The following is a 17,867-nucleotide window of genomic DNA, read 5'->3' on the forward strand; positions in this document are numbered from 1 at the left end:
TTTTTGTAACCCGGTCCTGATGAGCCCACGGAATTCAGCTTAAATAAACCTCAAGATCAGAGTCCGACCGAATCTCAGATACACCAGCCTGCAGAGGGCCACTGAACTCACACACACAATTTCTCTCATTCAAACCCTCCTCCCCCCCTCTTTCTGTCTTATTCCCCATTCTAGCTCTCTGTTTTCTGTTGCTTGGACATTTTCAAACCAAAATTTTTTTTTCAGAAGATACTGACATTTTATCTTTTGCAGAACTAATAGAACTGAAGTGTAAAAGGTGTTCTCTTTAGCTAATGATGGCAATTATCCTCCTGCTGCACACAGCGTTTGGAACTGACAGGTTGACAGTTATGATTTCAATGTCATTCTGCTCACTTTCATTTAGTAATATTTATAGTGGATGACTAATCTAATTCATATATGACTATGGGTTTTCACCAACTGTTAAAGCTTAAAGTTCTGGGAAACCCGAATCAATTTGTAATAAATTCTGCCACAGAAATATGCAAATAGTTTCTTTGTTATTTTGTTTTATGCATCTTATGGTAATGGCAAAAATGTTTTATCTTTGAATTCAACATTTGATTATGATTTTTATCACAATGTAATGTCATGTAATTCATGTTTCACAGGATATTTAATATGTGAATTTCTGAATTACATCATGAAATTTACACTAAAACTCATTCAAAAGGATCCTTGTGCTTTATCTTTGTAACTTAAAGCTATATTTTTTGGTCCCATGCCAGCACGCTCACCTGACATGACTCCATGAGTGGTCCGGCATTAGCCGTCCCTGGAATGTGTATTCACTTGTAGTTCAGACATTTCTGTCTGTATTTATCAGTTTGTGCAAATTTACAAAATTACCTCTTGAAAATCACAAAGACAAGATTTCTTTTTTTTTTTAGACCTACACCCAAATATGCAACAAAAACTACAATGGGAGAATTTAATTCCAAAAATACTACATCTACTCTAGGAGAATGTGATTTTCAATTTTTATTTCACTATTTGAAAATAAAGAGAATAGCTGATTGGAGGATAAAAGAATAGAAGAATAAAAGACTAGAGATACATCTTCTATGTAAGAAAATTGAAAGGGAAATTTGTCCTTTTGCTCACATATCTGTCACATCTGTTTTTTTTTACTGTTCACACTAATGTGTTTGCATGCAGCGCATGATTAAATGAACTAAACTGGGGTCAATTCCCCCACCCCCCAACAAATGCACATCAGATGGCTGCTCCTGCAGACTTTGTTCTCAGAAACCCCATTTGATATGTCTGTCCTTATTTATGACAGAATAATATAGCTAACACTGTAGGTGTGGATCTAAGAGAAGAGAGAGAGAGAGAGAGAGAGAGAGAGAGAGAGAGAGAGAGTGAAACCTCTGCTCGAAACAGTCTAGACATTCTGATCTCACCAGAATTTCTACTGAACCTTTTTCTTCCCTTCTGTGGGGAACTTCCCAGCCCCCGGACTCGACTTTGGGAACCCCGGAACCATAGACTACTACCCGTCTCTCTCTCTCTCTCTCTCTCTCTCTCTCTCTCTCTCTCTCTCTCTCTCTCTCTCTCTTTCCTTCTCTCAAGTGGGTGGTCCGGTGAACTTTTCGGGGCGGGGTCCTCTGTTTCAACCTTCCTTCCCTCTTTCCCTCTTGAAACATGCTTTAATAGAGAAAGTATGCAATGCATATACTGCTCAGCTACAACCCCCAATTATACTGCAACTGGGGTATTCGTGACTGGACGTCTGGGGGGGATCACACACACATTTCCGATTAGAGGAGGAGAGAGAGGGAATGTGTGTGTGCGTGAGAGAGAGAGAGAGAGAGAGAGAGAGAGAGAGAGAGAGAGAGAGAGAGAGAGTTTACAATTTCAATCCAACCAATGAGACGGTCGATACACTAGGATTTTCATAGTTGTGCAGGAGCACAAAGTGAGCTGATTGTGTGAACTTCCAGGTAAAACTGCAAACCGTCTCAAGGTAAGTTCAACTCTCTCGGCTCTCATTGTTGCATTTGGCGCTGCCTGCATGAACAGGAGCACTCAGCCTGAACATGGAGCCTATAGCCTGAATGTATGTAGCCTATGTGTGTGTGTGTGTGTGTGTGTGTATGTGTTTATGTGTTCATGGCTGGTTTGATAGGAGAGCTTTTGCACCTGTGTTCCTCGCCTTTGTCCTTCTTGGTAAAGTTTTTGCAGCTCTTCGGTTCGTCCACTTCGGCGGACCTGTTATCACTGCAAAACCCAACACATTAAAGATCGATTGCGCAAGTGATGGGAGAAGGGGGATGTTGTGTAGTGAGAGCAGACTTAAAACACTGACGGTGTCGACTTGTATGGCGTTTTACGTGTGCCAGTTTGTCAACCCAAAGTCGGGAAGGTTTGAACACACGGGCTCGCCGCACGAGCGCTTCGCGCACCTTCTCTAAAGGCTGTAAAAGAATGTGTTTTTATGGTTGCAATTGCCGCCCATATGCAAAAAGTACATTCAGTCCCAGTACTTGACTGCCAGACACAGAAGCGGACGGTCTTCCGCTGCAGAAAAAGTGCAGGACGCTTGTTGTGTTGCTCGGCAAATCAGTTTAATAGCGACGAAACGACGTAGTGCGTCTCGTTTGGCTTTAAATCTTTTCAACGAGGACGTAGATTTCTCAAATGACACCAACTTCCTGCTTCAGTGCAGCCGTTTTGATAGGCTGTGTTGGCAATTAGCGTTTGGCACATTCTTTACAGAGCTAGACCTTATGGTAAACGACCACCTTGGGACATTACATTACCAACAGCCAGTTTAGAGTTGACATTTGTGGTTTACTCTCTTAATAAAAAGTAGCCTAAATATTATATTTGGCTACTTTTTCGGAAGCTACCAGAAATATGTTATAAAGGCATAGGCTACTGTTGTTTACATCAACAAGGGTGCTATTAATCAGACCACTATTTGTTAATTGATTAATCGTTTCAGTCGTTTTCGAGCACAAAAATGCCAACTGTTCCCTAGTCTCAGATTCTCAAATCTTTGCTGCCTTTCTTTGTCTTATGTGAGAGGAACCTGAATATACTGTGCGTTTGGAACACTATTTTCTGACTGATTCTGTTGATAGACAAATTATCATTTAAGAAATTATTGACAGATTAAGACATTTTATTCTCAAATCAATTATTTAAATGGTCTGTAAAATATCAGAAAATGGTGACAAATGTCCATCTAAATTTTCTAAAGCCCAAGATGGTGTCTTTTTTGTAACCTACAGTCCAAAACCTTAAGTTATTCAGTTTACTTTAAGTCAAACAAAGCAGCAAATCATCAAAACTGAGAAGCGTCAGAAAGTTTGGCATTTTTGCTTGAAAATGTCTGAAATTGTTTAATCAATTATCAAAGTAGTTGCAGATAAATTTTCTGCCGATTGACTGATCGACTAACCGACTAAACATTGCAGCTCTAAAGTTCACTGTAGGCTTAAAAAAAAGGCAGATTTGTCAATAGTTTTTCATGTTGTCGTGATTCTTTCCATTAAGATTTTGCATTTAGTAGTTCTGTTTGCATCTCATTCGCACAAGTTTTAGAGTAAAAGTTGTCGCAGCATCAGCACCCCTACAACATGCACAACCCCATTGAGAAATACCTCACAGAGGGCAGATGGAAAGGCAGCGTACAGTAGAGCAAATGCAGATTTTGGATGGTAGATTGAGTTGTGAATATCTGTGCTACTTTTAGTCGCTGGACACCACTCTCATGTTTCCCTGCGTCTGCCAGACCCCTGTTTGTGTTCCGATGAACCTGGTGCCAAGGCTTATGCATAAGCAGTTCCCACGCTCGCTCTTGGAAAAGGATCCTGTGTAATTCTGAATGATCCTTTCAGTGATATTAGGCACTGATTGAAAGTCACTGTGGTCATTGTGCAAAAAGAAATGAGATTTGAAGTGGTATAATAAAGCTGATTATCCCAGATTCTTCAAAGATGATTCCTGTAATCAAAAGTAGCACTTTTTTTCTTCATGTTTCTTAGCTCACATCTCCAGCTCATGATACTCAGGTCTTCTCCTCTTTAAGCCCTCGAGGCTGCTCCTCCAGGCTTTGATGCCCTCACTCTTTGAAGCAGGTGGACAGACGCAGGCATGAGTAACAGTGGGACCAAAGAGCCGTCTCCCCAGCCGAGCACTGCCCAGTCACCTCCTGAGCCTCAGCGCAGAGGCAGGGGTCGGCCACGGAAACAGCAGCAGGTAAGACTTCCGTCCTAGAACAATTTGATCAACATTACCCCTTGTGTTGTCCGTCTGTTTTCACATCACATATTTTCAGCCAACTTCATTCCAACTTATTACCACTAGTTTCACACTTATTTTTGGATTGAATGGTCAATAAACCTAATTCATATTAAATTATACCTAATATTTGAGTTAAAAAACTCCAGTAATTATGAATAATCTTGACAGATCAGAGAAATGTATGTTGATTGATAATCACAGCCTGTTTTGTGTATGAAACCATCCCTGTTATTTTTGGGCAATTTTGGTTAAAAGAATCCCATATTTTTTTATATAGAAACCTTGAAAACAGGACAACAGGAGGGTTAAGTATCTAATGAAAAGGTAATTCTGAAAGACAAAGATAGTTAATGATGTGTCTGTTTTCTGGCTGTAGAAAACAGCTCATTCAAAGAAATTTTTTTCACTGGTTAGTTATGGCTCCACATTTCTCTACAGGAGCTTGTTGGACCACCAACTCCAAAGCGCCCGAGAGGACGACCGAAAGGCAGCAAGAACAAAGGCCCCAGAACTGCACTGAAGGTTGAAACTGATCAGAGGATCTTTATTGAACTTTAATTTCAGAATTGTCACACCTTGTGTCTGCAGTGTAGTACTAAGTACTAAGTAATCTAAGTACTAAGAATTGTTATTGGGAATTTATGGCAAACATTCTAATATTAGAAAATATTTAAAGCTTTAGTGCATAACTTTTTAATATTAATGAACGTCCATTACATCCAAGCCATTGCCAAATTAGTTGCTACAAAGCTAATTCATTTAATAATAATAATTTATACTGTTCATTGATCCCCAGTGGGGAAATTACAATTTATACTCTTGTTTTTTTGAAATCACTACACACACAGGCCTGAAATACACACACACACATGCTCAGGACCTATTCATGCACAAATGGAGAGATGTCAGAGTGAGTGGGCTGCCAGTGCTGGACCAGCGCCCTGAGCGGTTGTGGGGTACGGTGCCTTGCTCAAGAGCACCTGGCAGTGCCCAGGAATTGAACTGTCATCTCGCCTGCTACCAATCCACACTCTGTACTTTGGTCCGTACTGGGACTTGAACCGGCAAAAAACTACGCGCTACAGCTTTAAAGAAAGAAATTATCTTTGGTAAATTTTTATGTATCTGTGACTTCTTAACAACCTTGATCTTTATGGCTCCTGAAAAAAGAAACCAATACCACACAACATATTTGTCTTACAAGTGATGGCAGAACTTTCTATTTGAGTATTTGTACATCGTACATTGTACTTTTACTTAAAGGATACTTTTTCCGCCAGTGTGCTTAAAGTGACAATGATCAAGATCATTCTTACCAATTGGATCTCATTTCCAATCAATAAAAAGAAAGCATTTTTAAATTCACTTATAGCCTAAAAGCTCACTGACAAACACACTTTTCTCTTTTGGTGTATTTGTGTGATTTTATAAAGCTTACAGGCATTTTGTGTCTATTTTGTCTGTTTTTTAATGACAGCTGTTCAAATAATAATTTACTAAAGTACACTTGTGCAAACATGCACTCAGATATATCATTATCAGCAACATTGCTGTTTGCATTGTTATTGAAGAATTTGTTAGTATACAAAAAATTAAGATACCCATTGTAATTTTGTTAAATCTTCTCTTAAAGTTAAACGTTGAGGATTTTCAGAGGCCTCTTGTATCCATAGACAGTATATATAGAATGGACCAACTGATCCCGTTGCTCTGGATGGAGACCAGTGAAGGATATTAGAAGCACTTTTCCGGTGAGCGCTGAGCGTTACTGCGCAGCCTCCAACTGAGCCTGAAGACGTAGATGTGACGTGAGCAACCTGTCTGAAAGTTGTAAGTCTTCTGGTAGCTGTGCCAAGAGAAATCTCAATCATTCCCAATCTTATAGAGACGGAGAGTGTAGGTATATGTAAGGAGATAACATAGGCACAGGCTAATTATTGCTAACTAACATGCTAGTTAACATTAGTAATTAAACTTAAACAGCTAATGTTAGTTGAAACTGCCTGCGAGCTTCTCCTGTACTATACGGTAATTCCTCTACTATGCGACAGTAAGTCGCGTGGTTATGACACAATCGTTAGCCTATTTTTACAAAAACGTCTGCTACAGAGCCATAACGTGAGGTACAAGGTAATGGAGCCTTTTGTACATTGTCGTGTTTCTTTAGAAATAAACAATTGACAAATAAAGTCTTTAAACGCTTCAGATGTAAAGTTATTCGCTGTCAAAGTGACGTCAAAATGAATGGCAGTCAATGGAATGCAAATGTGAAACCTTTTTTCACACTCTTTTTTTAACATTTATTTTGTTTTGTTGGGAGAGCTTCATCACTATTTCTGGAGACAACTGACTTGTTCAACTTGTTACACCAAAGCAGAGCAACATATATGAGCCTGTAATTAGACATGCCAATCTCACAAATCAATTGTTTGTGTTTTGAAATTTGGCAAAATTTAACATTTCTCAGAACAGTCAGATATCAAAGCAAATATACCATAAATATGTGCACTTAGATTTTGATATTTTACTATCCGAGCGACACACAGTAAACACGGTTGCGTGTGCAGGATTTTATGACATATACAGCTCTGCAGGCACTGCACATGTTGACATTTCAAGGGATGATTTGACTGAGAGGAAAGCTATTTCTGTCCCTGTTTATCACTAAAGAGTGTAGTTTTGTTGCAGTTCTGTTTGTTCTGCTCACAAAGTCTTAAAAATTACAATACTCAAATGAAAACGTATAGGCCGTTAATCTTAGTTAGTGATTAGTGCTGTATGACAGGACTGTTGCAATGTGAAACCTCCTTTTAACCATTCATTTGTTCTTTCTTAGAAAGTGGAGCCCGTTGGGGAGAAACGACCACGTGGGCGACCAAGGAAATGGGTATGGAGCAATTGTTGACAGTTAGAGACATCATGGTGTCCAAAGCCTCGGATGTCTGCTGGAGCTTTACAGTTCAACACAGGGCGGCCTTTCTTTCATGTTTAATTCATTTTGTTTCCTCTCTTTCCACAGCCCCAGAAAGTAGTTCAAGTAGCTGAAGAGCAGCAGGTGAGGAAAACCAAATCTTTAAAAGGTTGTAGGGTGGTCGAGCTTTGTTCTGATGTAGCACTTTGAACCGCAGATTACCTCGACAGAAAACCTATTGTGATTTAGTTGGTTGAAATGTCTTATAATGAGCAGCGGTTTGTTGCAGAATCTTTAAATCATTACAAAGTATTAAATCCGTTTAGCCTTTGAACATGTGCCCTCCTCAATTTAACAGTCTTCCACTGCAGATTTACCAAATTATTTTCAAGTTTTTTTTTTTGTTTTTTTTTTAAGTGATCACTAATTAGTCATTACATCCAACTGAAGCTGAAGTCACTTTGAGAGTTTGTTAATGAAGAAATGCAACCTTCAGTTGAACAGAAATCTCAGTTTGTGTCACACATTTTACCTTTTGACTAATATCAGTCACATTTATGATAAGGGATGAGTAAAGGCAGAGCTGATCTCATTTAACTATTCATGAATATCTTATGCTTGTTAAGCACAGGGCTTATGTACATCAAAACTAAACTACATTCAAAAGCCCTTTGAACCCATTATAGTGGTGCTGCAGCCAACAAACCATGGCCTTTGGACCACTCTATCCTTTGCTGTACACTGAGTTACCAGTTTATTAGATATACCTAGCTAAGACTGATGCAGTTCATTATACGGAGAGGCATGAGGAGGGTGATGACATACAACAAAAGTCCTCATCTTAGCTACCAGGTTGCTGTATTACAATGCAATAATTTTAGCTAGATGAAGTAAACCGGCAACTGAGTTTATGCTATTACATTCATATATGTTGTCCTAATTATTATTAGACTCACTCACCCACAATCATACTAGTCTAAACTATTCCAGGTTCCTCTGGCAAATGCCTCCACAACCACAAACCCCACCAGACTTAAGAAAAAGCTTCTTTCCTCTGACCACTGTGCATCCTCCAGCTTGTACATTGTCTACAGCAAATCCTTTGCACTGCCCTGCACATGGCATATACGTATGCACATGTGACGTATGCACATGTAACTATTTTGTATGTATTTATATTTTTCTCTTTTTATATTTTTGTTGTAATCCACATTTTTTATTACACTAGTCTTTAGCACAATCTTAGGAGCACGCCACATTCCATCTTAGTACATACTTACTTGTATTTGTGAGAAATATCTCTTTGAATCTCGTTCACCATGTGTTATGAGACAAATATAAAATTGCTGTTGCTTCGGCACATTTGACGTATAGCAAACAACCAATGCACATGTTCCTTGCGCTTTACATAAACTGACTTCATGAGGATATGAGGAGTTCTTGGAAAAATGCACAGATGGCGGTGCTGAATTACCCAGATAACACCTCCAAACATCCTTTTGTGACATCCAGTTTTTGTGAAAGTACGCCGAGAGTTCCTGGTTCTTTTAGACACATAGTTCGTTGGTCACCAAAGCGGGCAGTTTTCTTGATGCCCCTCGTCTGCCTTATCGCATCATCTCCTCTGAGCAGTTTGCCAAGATGCTTCAAGAACTGAAACTGTTGAGACAGACTCCCTTTTTTCAGAAGCACGCACATGAAGGGGAAGAATGAGTCAATGTAGAGAGGGGAAACCTGATCTAACTGTTCTCTTCCTCTGTCTTCTTGGTTTCCTGACATAACCGTCGTCTTCATCACATTTCTAGGTCTGACAGCTGGACCTACTTCCTTGCACGCAATCGCTCATTCTTGTATTCTCGTGCTCTTTCTAGTATTGATTCATTACCTTGTGCACAATGAGTCACTAGACTGAAAGAGATTAGACGATGACAGACAAAGTGACAAAAGTGTTTTTTGTCCCCCCAATGTTCCAGGGCTCTTCAGAAGAGGCTGAGGAGGGTCCCTCGCAGCTCGAGCCCTCAACTTCTCAGGTTCCAGCGCAGGAGGAAGGGGAGTAGATAGGATGCCCCTCTACCTACCTCAAGGTTTGGCCTCAAACAAACAGGGATACTGTCTGGCTCCTATCTGTGACTGGGATTCATAAACAAACACACACACACACACAAAAAAATCATTGCAGTGGTTTCTTCTCCCGACCTGATACTGTATCCTTGTTTTATTGGTTCACTCTAAGAGTTTGGTGAACAAACTCTGTTTTAACATTGAATAAATTGATCTTTGGACATGTTTTTTTTTAAGGGAATAGTTCGACATTTTGGGAAATACGCTTATTCACTTTCCGGCCAAGAGTTGCATTAGAAGATTGATACCACTCTCATGTGTGTGCGGTAGAGCTATTGTCAGCAGCTGATTAGCTTAGCTTAGCACAAAAACTGGAAACAGGAGGAAATAGTTAGTCTGGCTCTGTCCAAAGGTAACAAAATCTACCTACCAGCACCTCTAAAGCTCAGCTCATTAATTAACAAGTTATATCTCATTTGTTTGATCCGTACACAAAGTGGAAAACTGACTATTTTTTGTTTACTGTTTACAGAGGTCATGTGCCTTTTTTTAAAGGTGCTGGTAGGTGGGTTTTGTTTGTTTCCAATCTTTATGCTAAGCGTTCTACATTGTATCAATCTTCTCCTCTAACTCCAGGCAAGAATGCAAAGAAGCATATTTACCAAAATGTCCAACTATTGTGTTAAGGATGCCTGCTTGATGGACAGGCTTGCGGGTTAAAATGAGAGAGTGGGATGGGGGGGTTTAAAGGAACCAACCTGAACCGTTTTACTGAAACATGTTTTTAAATCAAGTGGCATGAATCCTCACATGAAATGGGAGCAAGACGGTGACAGTTTTAGCAATGTTACAATATAAACATGGTGCGCTGAAGTCGTTTTTATGAAAGTAGACGTGAAGAGTTTTCTTCCAAAATGAAATATCCAATTTTGGAGGGGAGAAATATCTTATGTTCTTTGCTCAGAATAAAAAATGCAAAGAATTACTTTAGCTCAATTGTCAATGTGACAGTTCAGATTAATAATCTCAATGTTTTTTTGTTTTTTCCTTCAAACCAGCAGTAAGAAAAAAAGCACCCAAAGGTTTAAATGGATGTCTCATTTTTGGAAAGAAACCCTTCATATATACTTTAGTCAACAACAGTGTCATTTTACCACACTCAGGATTTTACTATTACAGTGCTTTTACACCATATTGAAACCTCAGGTACAACGCTATTCAGGAACATGTTGTCAGTCTACTCAGTAATTATTGTGCTGTGTTTGTTGTGCATTTCTGATCTGTATTTGACATTACCAGTATGCCTTGACACAACGACCTCATTTAAACCTCAGTTGTCCTCAGCTTCTTAATCTCTCATACTACCTCAGTAACACAAAAGATCTCCAACAAAGTAACTCTCCACTCCCTCAGCAGCACACACACACACACACACACACACACACACACACACACACACTCTCTCTCTCTCTCTCTCTCTCTCTCTCTCTCTCTCTCTCTCTCTCTCAAACACACACTCAAACAAACACACACGTTCATGTGCAGATATATAACACAGACAGGCAAAGAGTTTTCAGGCCTACATACAAACACACAAACACAATCAGCAGAGGATTTTTACTATGGGTGTACAGATAAAAGCCTCAGTGTCATTTATTTAAAAAAAACAACTGTATTTGTTAAAAGCTGAAGTGAGACTTGGTTTATTCTCCTGGGAAATAAAATGCAGCCAATAGTTTACAAGAACTTGATAAAATACTTTTTTTTAGGGTGTAGTTCCTTATGAAATACTTTTTTTTTTTTTTTTGGGGGGTTTGTTACTCATTTCTCATTTTTACTACTTCATGTATTTTCTGACTCTTACACTGTAAATTATATGTGTGACACTCTTTAATTTGTATGATTTGAAAGGAAGGGCAGCAAATTACCACACAGTGCTGAAATACATGCCCCTTATGGGAAACAACAAGACAACAGCACCACAGATATCTTATGTATGACATCAATTGTGAAAACTGGTTAATACTAAACACTGCATCAGTAACCCTTTGTTTTACCAATTTATGAGAGAAAAGGGTCCACGTTGTTCCTTCCTTTCCTATTTGGCTATTAAAAGGTAGTATGAAGGATAAATGCTAAAATAGTGTAATAGAAGCATGAGTAGAAATAAGTTATAAACTGACTTAGTAAAAGTTTTTATTAGTAACATCTTCCTACCAAGTGACCAAATGAGGCTGTTGCAGGAAACCCCCCAACTATGTTGAATTATAGTGTAAAATTGTGTAAAAATAGTGTACAAACCCACACTTTAGGGTTAACTCATTAAAAAACTAGTACGTTTTATCTGTAATGAATCAGTAATAGTATTTTTCTATATATAGATTACCAAATTCTTTTGTTTGAACATTTTTCAAAATAAAGAGGATTCCAGCCTCCAGTCTGTTTTCACAAAAATGTTTTTGAGACATTGTCGGCTTGGATAGTTGTACTTAAACTGACAGACAGCCTGTTGCAAATACTTCAAGGTCCTCAGATTCATTCCTTGTGTCATCATACGTGGTAGCCATTTAGCCAACGTGAACTACATATCACTTACTAGTTGTTTATTACATGACTTGAATATCACCCATCATTTACTGCATGTGTCAGGTGTTTCCTCCACGATATGTTGTATCCCAATACGTTCATGTATTTCTGCATTGTTGACTAAATTTGCTGCCAGAGGAGCTTAATTCATTTACATACAGGTATGTTTTCTTGTTCAATTGCATTGACTTTACTTGTTTTGCCATCTGGACTACCTCTGACCTCACAAGCCTGGGACATCTCTGAGGAAATGAGTTAGTTAGTTGGTTGTATCTGACCTTTTCCATCAGACCAGGCGATGTGCATCATGAAATCTTGAAATAACTATCAAACTAGTACTGTTGTAGTCCACTCATCTCATCCCCCTACATTCATTTCACCATAATGAATGAAAGTCAGCCTGAAAGTTGCCTCTTAATTGAACTACAGCTGGGTCAATGTTTGTTATTTACACAAGCTGTGTCTGGATATTTACTCTCTATATGGGGACAACGTTGTTCTGTGATCTTACTGATAGTGATAAATAGTTACATACAGTACTTGATCCATTTTCAACTATTGAAAAGTTGAAGTGTAACTTGAGAAATCATACTTTATGCCTTACTTTTAACACCATTTTGTAGTTATGTTATTGATGTGTCCTCATCCACTTCATTAATACAACTCACAAACCTGTGATATATATTTTTGCTATGATCCTTTTGTGATTTGTGTTATTCTGCTTCTTTATCGCGTATTAATAAAATATCGCACCTATCGACTCTCTTTTGTTATAGATTTGTACAACAACACTCTTTTTCAAATTGGTTTCAATAGTTTTAATGTATACAGACGGAAACAATCCTTCATTGACCAATAAAGAAGAAACAAAATGGAGAGGGACAGTTCACTTAAGGATGGAAACACATCCGGAGTTCAAGCTTGTCAGAGACGAAAGAACACAAAATCAGTATACCACTCTCTTATCAAACATGGAAGTAGATATTGAAGCTCAGAATAACTTCACTGACAAGCTACCAAACATTTTAACAGCAATGACACAACATGATTCAAGAATAGTGCATTGCACTGCATTTGTGCAGATCAGTGCAAGATTATATGTGAAGCTTCCCATTATGCTCCCTTATGATACATGCAGCCTACGTTTGTTTGTTGTTGTTGAAAAACACGCCCATTTCAGGTACTGCGTGGTAGTGAGGAAAACGTTCACCAAAGCTCCAGTTGTTCCAAAAAATAGTCCAGTTGTCCCTTTGTTTTCCTTCCTGAGAGACAGTCTGTATATCGATGGATCAACTAATGGAAGAGAGCTGTTAAGCGTTGAGAGCTTTGGCTACATCTGTGAAGACCAGACGACTGGGCCTCTGCATGGTCCCCTGGGAGGTTGTGAGAGTCTGCAGAGGAGATGGGCAGCAGGACGGATGGGAGATAAAACAGTTAGTGACATTAACTCCAGCCTTGGATTGTAATATAATAGTGATGACAGCTAGTTGTCCCAGTGCGACATTCTGTTTTGTTCATTTAAGGACCATCAAAACAGCTAAATCGACCTACAGATTTAGAGTGTGACTGATTACTGAAACCAGAGAAAATGTGTTAGAATCTAAAGCCACATGTCTAAAACCATAGTATGCAAACTGTTTAGGGTATGTAATAAATTCACCAGTATTATTAAAAATGCCAACCTGCATTCTAAAAATTGGTTGATAATTGTAGTGCTGATGGACACATCATTGTTTTGCAATGCAATGCTCAACAAGGGTTTGACTAAATAATCTTAACCAAGGTCTACTTTCTAGCTATTTTGCATGCTTTTAACGGCATTTCATGTACTTCATCAATGAATGGCGTTTGCTCAGTTTGTTTCAGTTGCAACGTGTGAGATGCAGTTGAAAGCTATGGAAAAAGCCAGTATGTGGGCCTTGAGCTTGAGATTGTGAGCTTACATTCGTGTTATGAGAGTTTGGCTACGGAACAAAACATTTGAAAACTAATAAAACTGCATTTATAATTTTTCTTTAGCAATACTTCTTAGCACATCACTCTGAATGTTCTCTACCACTGGAAGTCTTCAACATGCGATGGTATTAAACACACGAGTGGATGGATTTGATTATTTGAAAATGAAAAAGGTGGTGTTTTGCATACTTTTTGTGCATGTGGCCCATGGAAAATGTGATGTTTAAGTATTAAGTTGAAGGAACAAAAAGGAAAGGATGAAAGATAATATAGGTGTAGGTTCAAAGGTAAAGACTTTGATTGTGTTGGTTTGTGTCCTCTATTAGCATACTTTGATATAGATTAGTTTATATGAAATGAGAACCATTACACATTACAAACATTTAACCTACTGGTTATTGTTTGAGATATTGAAATAATGAAAGAATGAGGATTGTGGGGAAAAAAAGAGGTTTAAAAGAGATGGTTCAAAAGACACTCAGGTGATACTTTACCATGTTTTCCTGTTACAATGTCATTGTCAAAACTTAGAAGAAATTAAAGAAAATAAAGATAAATTATGACAAAAAAAAAAAAAAAAAGAAATGGACAGTTACAGATCTACATCTATAAATGGAACAAAATAAACGGATGATCAGTAGCAGTTGCCTAAAATAAAGCACAGATGTACGGTTATATGGCAAAAATAGAGACTTTATCAAAAATAACAACATATGCAGCAACAACAACAACAAGCCAGATGAATCGCTTCGATGCACCAAACTGGAGCATTTTGATAAAAGTTTGTGTTTTGTTATTAACGATGTCATGGCTTTTGTGGTGATCAAACCATTCACCACTTGTGGTCTGAATGGGAGCACTTTCATTCTAGTTAAGCCAGCGGAGATACAGTGGTTCATGTGAGAAGCTTACCTTTGCATTGGGACCTGTGAGGCTGCCTTCCCGGCCGTGGTCCAGTAGTTCCTGTTCCAGCAGGTCATCTTGTTCTTCAGCCGGGTCAAAGTTGTACATGGGCATAAGCTGGTGCCTCAGCTTCTCCAACCTGTATGGCAAGAGTTTTGAGGTGAAGACCAGTCAGCAGGAAGAAATTAAGCCTTGTTGCAAATGCTGGATTACCTAGTTGGTTAAAAATGGGCAAGAATTTGCTGGCCCCTACTAACCCTCTACCTATGGAAGTACTGTATGTACACTGTTGTCTCAGTACACTTATGATGGAATAATACAATAATATAATACATTGTTTGTTTGTGTAGCAATATGTACCATGCTGTGGACACAAAATAAACTAAAAGAATATAGCTTTTTAAACAAGATTTTGACACAGGCCCCCAGTCATGGTTGTGATTTCAGTTGTAGTTTTTCCTGTTTTATTGTGTTAATTTATTCCCTGTTTCATTGTTGTTTACTGTCTCCTGTATTCTCTGTTGTGTTTTACCCTGTTCCATCCATGTGTATGTTTCTTGCTTCAGTTTTCTGTTTTACTTTGTAGTGTCTGTTTTTTCCTGTGTCTTGTCTTGTTTTACTTCCTGCCTTGTGTTTTTCCCGCCTCTGTGATTGTCTGCCCTGCCCTGATGTGTTCCACCTGTTCTTCAGCCCTCATGTCACCTGTCCCTCCCTTTTACCCTCCTTACCTTGTGTATTTTAGTCTCTGTGCTTTCTTTCTCTGTTGTCAGATCATTGTGTTTGCGTGTTTGCATCCCTGTGTCGCTGCGTTCCTTGTGGTTTTGATGTCTTTAGTTTTCTAGGAGTTTTTTGGAACTCGTTTTGCCTGCCTGCTTGTCTCAGGACTACTTTGTTGTTTGCACTGTTTATTTTTATTAAATCCTCAAACAATCCACTGCCGACTTGTCTCTGCACTTTTGGGTCCAAGTCCGCTATTGCTCACCCATGACACCCCCTCTACAGGACAGGGTCACAACATAACCTGCAGGACTTGCATTGTCCTTGATATGTTTTAGTGGTGCAAATTCTTGGTTGAATTACTGAAACTAATTGGAATGTTGTAAACTAAGGCTGGTTGTGGGAAAAAAAACATCTTTGTAAACTTACCGCTTCCGTTTCCGAATATACAGCATCTAGGATGGAGAAAAGACATATAAAGACAAACAAGCAGTGCTATTGATAGAAGTAACTTGTCAAAAGTAGATGACTGAGTGACGTATATGTTACATATGATGTGTCTCAAGACAAATATAAACACATGATTCTGGGTACAGAATCCAGGAGGTCAAGACATTCCAGTTAATTCAGAGAAAATATAATTTCTATTGATTCAAAAGCTATTTTAGGGACAATATCTAAATGATTCCTTACAATTGCCACTGCCAAGCCAATGACAGTGATGATGCCAAAGGGTACGAGCACCATTCCCATTCCCGAGCCGTCGATCACCGCCTTCGGAAACGTGGTGGCGTTGAAGCTGGTCTCGTTTGTTGTTATAGTAACAGTCATTAATGACGTTCTGGAGGTGACATTGTCTCTAGCGCTTTTGCTCGTCAAGAGAAAGGGGAGTGGGGTGGTCGTGGCAGTTGTGGAGAGAAAACTTGTAGTTGTCTCAGCTGCAGTCACAGCCATGGTCAGGTTTAACAGTTTCAACTGAAGGATGTATTTTCAATCTGTGTGTGGATGTTGATGTGTCGCTCAGCCTCTAGTGCGTCTCATGGTCAACACAGGTGTCTTTCCCTCTGGTTTGGGGTCTGCTGTGGCATTAATAATGCTTTGGCCATATGATCTGGAGGATAAAAACTAAAACAAAAGGATAAACAGTACATGATTGACAAAGGGTTATTGTAGGGATCATCAATACAGGTGAAGTGATTATTCTTCTGCCAAAATGCTAAAATATAATTTCCAATTTGCTTCTGTGCAGTGATTATTTACTTAAGCCTTTGTATTAAAAAAAATTCTAACTTTTGAATTTTGGCACATATCACCCTTTCATTTCATTCAAACCACGGTTGATTGTGCCAGCGGGGTTGCGGTAGGTGTTTTGGGGCAGGATGTGGGTAGCAAAGGCACAGGAGAAAAGTGGCATAACAAACTAGATAAAATACAGAGGAATACTAACCGCTCAAACTGTACTTTGCATTGTGAGGAAATGTGTTGGCCCCCACACACACACACACACACAGCTTCCATAAATATCTACTACATTCAAAACTCAGTACATGCACCTCCCCGCCCACACACATACGCTGTACACATCCCATAAGAGAGAAGAGCAATGTATCCTGAAGATTTACACATATTGTGAGTTTTAAGAGATCCATTCCTCTCTTCTTAGTGCATTCTGTCTGTCTTATGTGACCTTAATGAGGAACATGTGCAGCTGAAGCAAACAACCAATGAAAACCAAAGGCTGGATTCAGTCATTACTGTTGTCTAATTAGCAAGACTTCGTTGTATTAAATGATGTTATGGTCTTATTACTGCGTTACTGATACACAGCATGTTATTTTTAGTCCTGCTCAAACAGCTGAGCTTCTAATCCTACCAACGTGACCAGGTCCTACAGTAGGCCTACTCCTCTCAGATTAGAGATGCATACGTAGCCTACCTTAATATACAACAGGCATGACTTCAGATGTGATCTGCGGCAGGCCGGGGTAGCTAGAGAGGGTAAAATTTCATTGGAAGAGGCAGCATTTCCTCCAGCGGCTGCCCCTCCTCCTCTTTTGCTTCCCCCTTTAGCAATGCAGGTACTGCACAGGCTGTTTACATTGAAAAAACAGCCATCTTTCTGTGAAGATGGACTCCACACACCAGAGTTACCCTATCCCGGCAACCTCCACAATATCCCCTTCCCGTTCTCCGGTTGCCTCTTCGTTTCGTCCCCCTGTCTTGCCCTTTCTTGTATTTCACACAACAGGGGCTGCTTCAGGGATGCTGCAAACAGAGTCCTCCCTCCCCCGCCACCCTGCAATTGGTCTAATGGCTTCAAGATGATAGATGCGGTTGGTTCTCTCAGCTGTCTATTTGGCTTTGCAGGGATGAGAATAGGATTGAATGGCTCTGCACACCAGATGCTCTCAGACCCATGTGAATGACTGCATCCGGGTGGCAGCTCTGAGGAAATTAA

General features: G+C 39.3%; 2 protein-coding genes across 6 annotated transcripts; one reads left to right on the forward strand and one right to left on the reverse strand.

The window, feature by feature from the left end:
* The first annotated feature begins 1,812 nt into the window (after nt 1-1,812).
* Nucleotides 1,813-9,658, forward strand: si:ch211-161c3.6 (high mobility group protein HMGI-C). Of its 5 annotated transcripts, none has more exons than XM_028576351.1 (6): nt 1,813-1,990; nt 4,017-4,230; nt 4,714-4,797; nt 7,112-7,162; nt 7,295-7,330; nt 9,160-9,658. In XM_028576351.1, the coding sequence occupies exons 2-6, from the start codon at nt 4,126-4,128 to the stop codon at nt 9,241-9,243; spliced, it is 360 nt and encodes a 119-aa protein (XP_028432152.1). In that variant the 5' UTR covers nt 1,813-1,990; nt 4,017-4,125; the 3' UTR covers nt 9,244-9,658. The 5 variants fall into 5 exon arrangements, with proteins under 5 accessions (XP_028432152.1, XP_028432151.1, XP_028432153.1 ...); XM_028576350.1 differs by having other exon boundaries at nt 4,061-4,230; XM_028576352.1 differs by having other exon boundaries at nt 4,107-4,230.
* A 2,978-nt stretch (nt 9,659-12,636) lies between these two features.
* Nucleotides 12,637-17,853, reverse strand: c4h3orf18 (chromosome 4 C3orf18 homolog). The gene is made up of 5 exons (XM_028575420.1): nt 17,346-17,853; nt 16,103-16,534; nt 15,839-15,864; nt 14,702-14,831; nt 12,637-13,224 (listed from the first exon to the last, which is right to left on the reverse strand). The coding sequence occupies exons 2-5, from the start codon at nt 16,361-16,363 to the stop codon at nt 13,144-13,146; spliced, it is 498 nt and encodes a 165-aa protein (XP_028431221.1). The 5' UTR covers nt 16,364-16,534; nt 17,346-17,853; the 3' UTR covers nt 12,637-13,143.
* Between the last annotated feature and the right edge of the window lie 14 nt (nt 17,854-17,867).

Source organism: Perca flavescens, chromosome 4 (assembly GCF_004354835.1).
Source record: "Perca flavescens isolate YP-PL-M2 chromosome 4, PFLA_1.0, whole genome shotgun sequence".
In the NCBI taxonomy this organism is placed as follows: domain Eukaryota; kingdom Metazoa; phylum Chordata; class Actinopteri; order Perciformes; family Percidae; genus Perca; species Perca flavescens.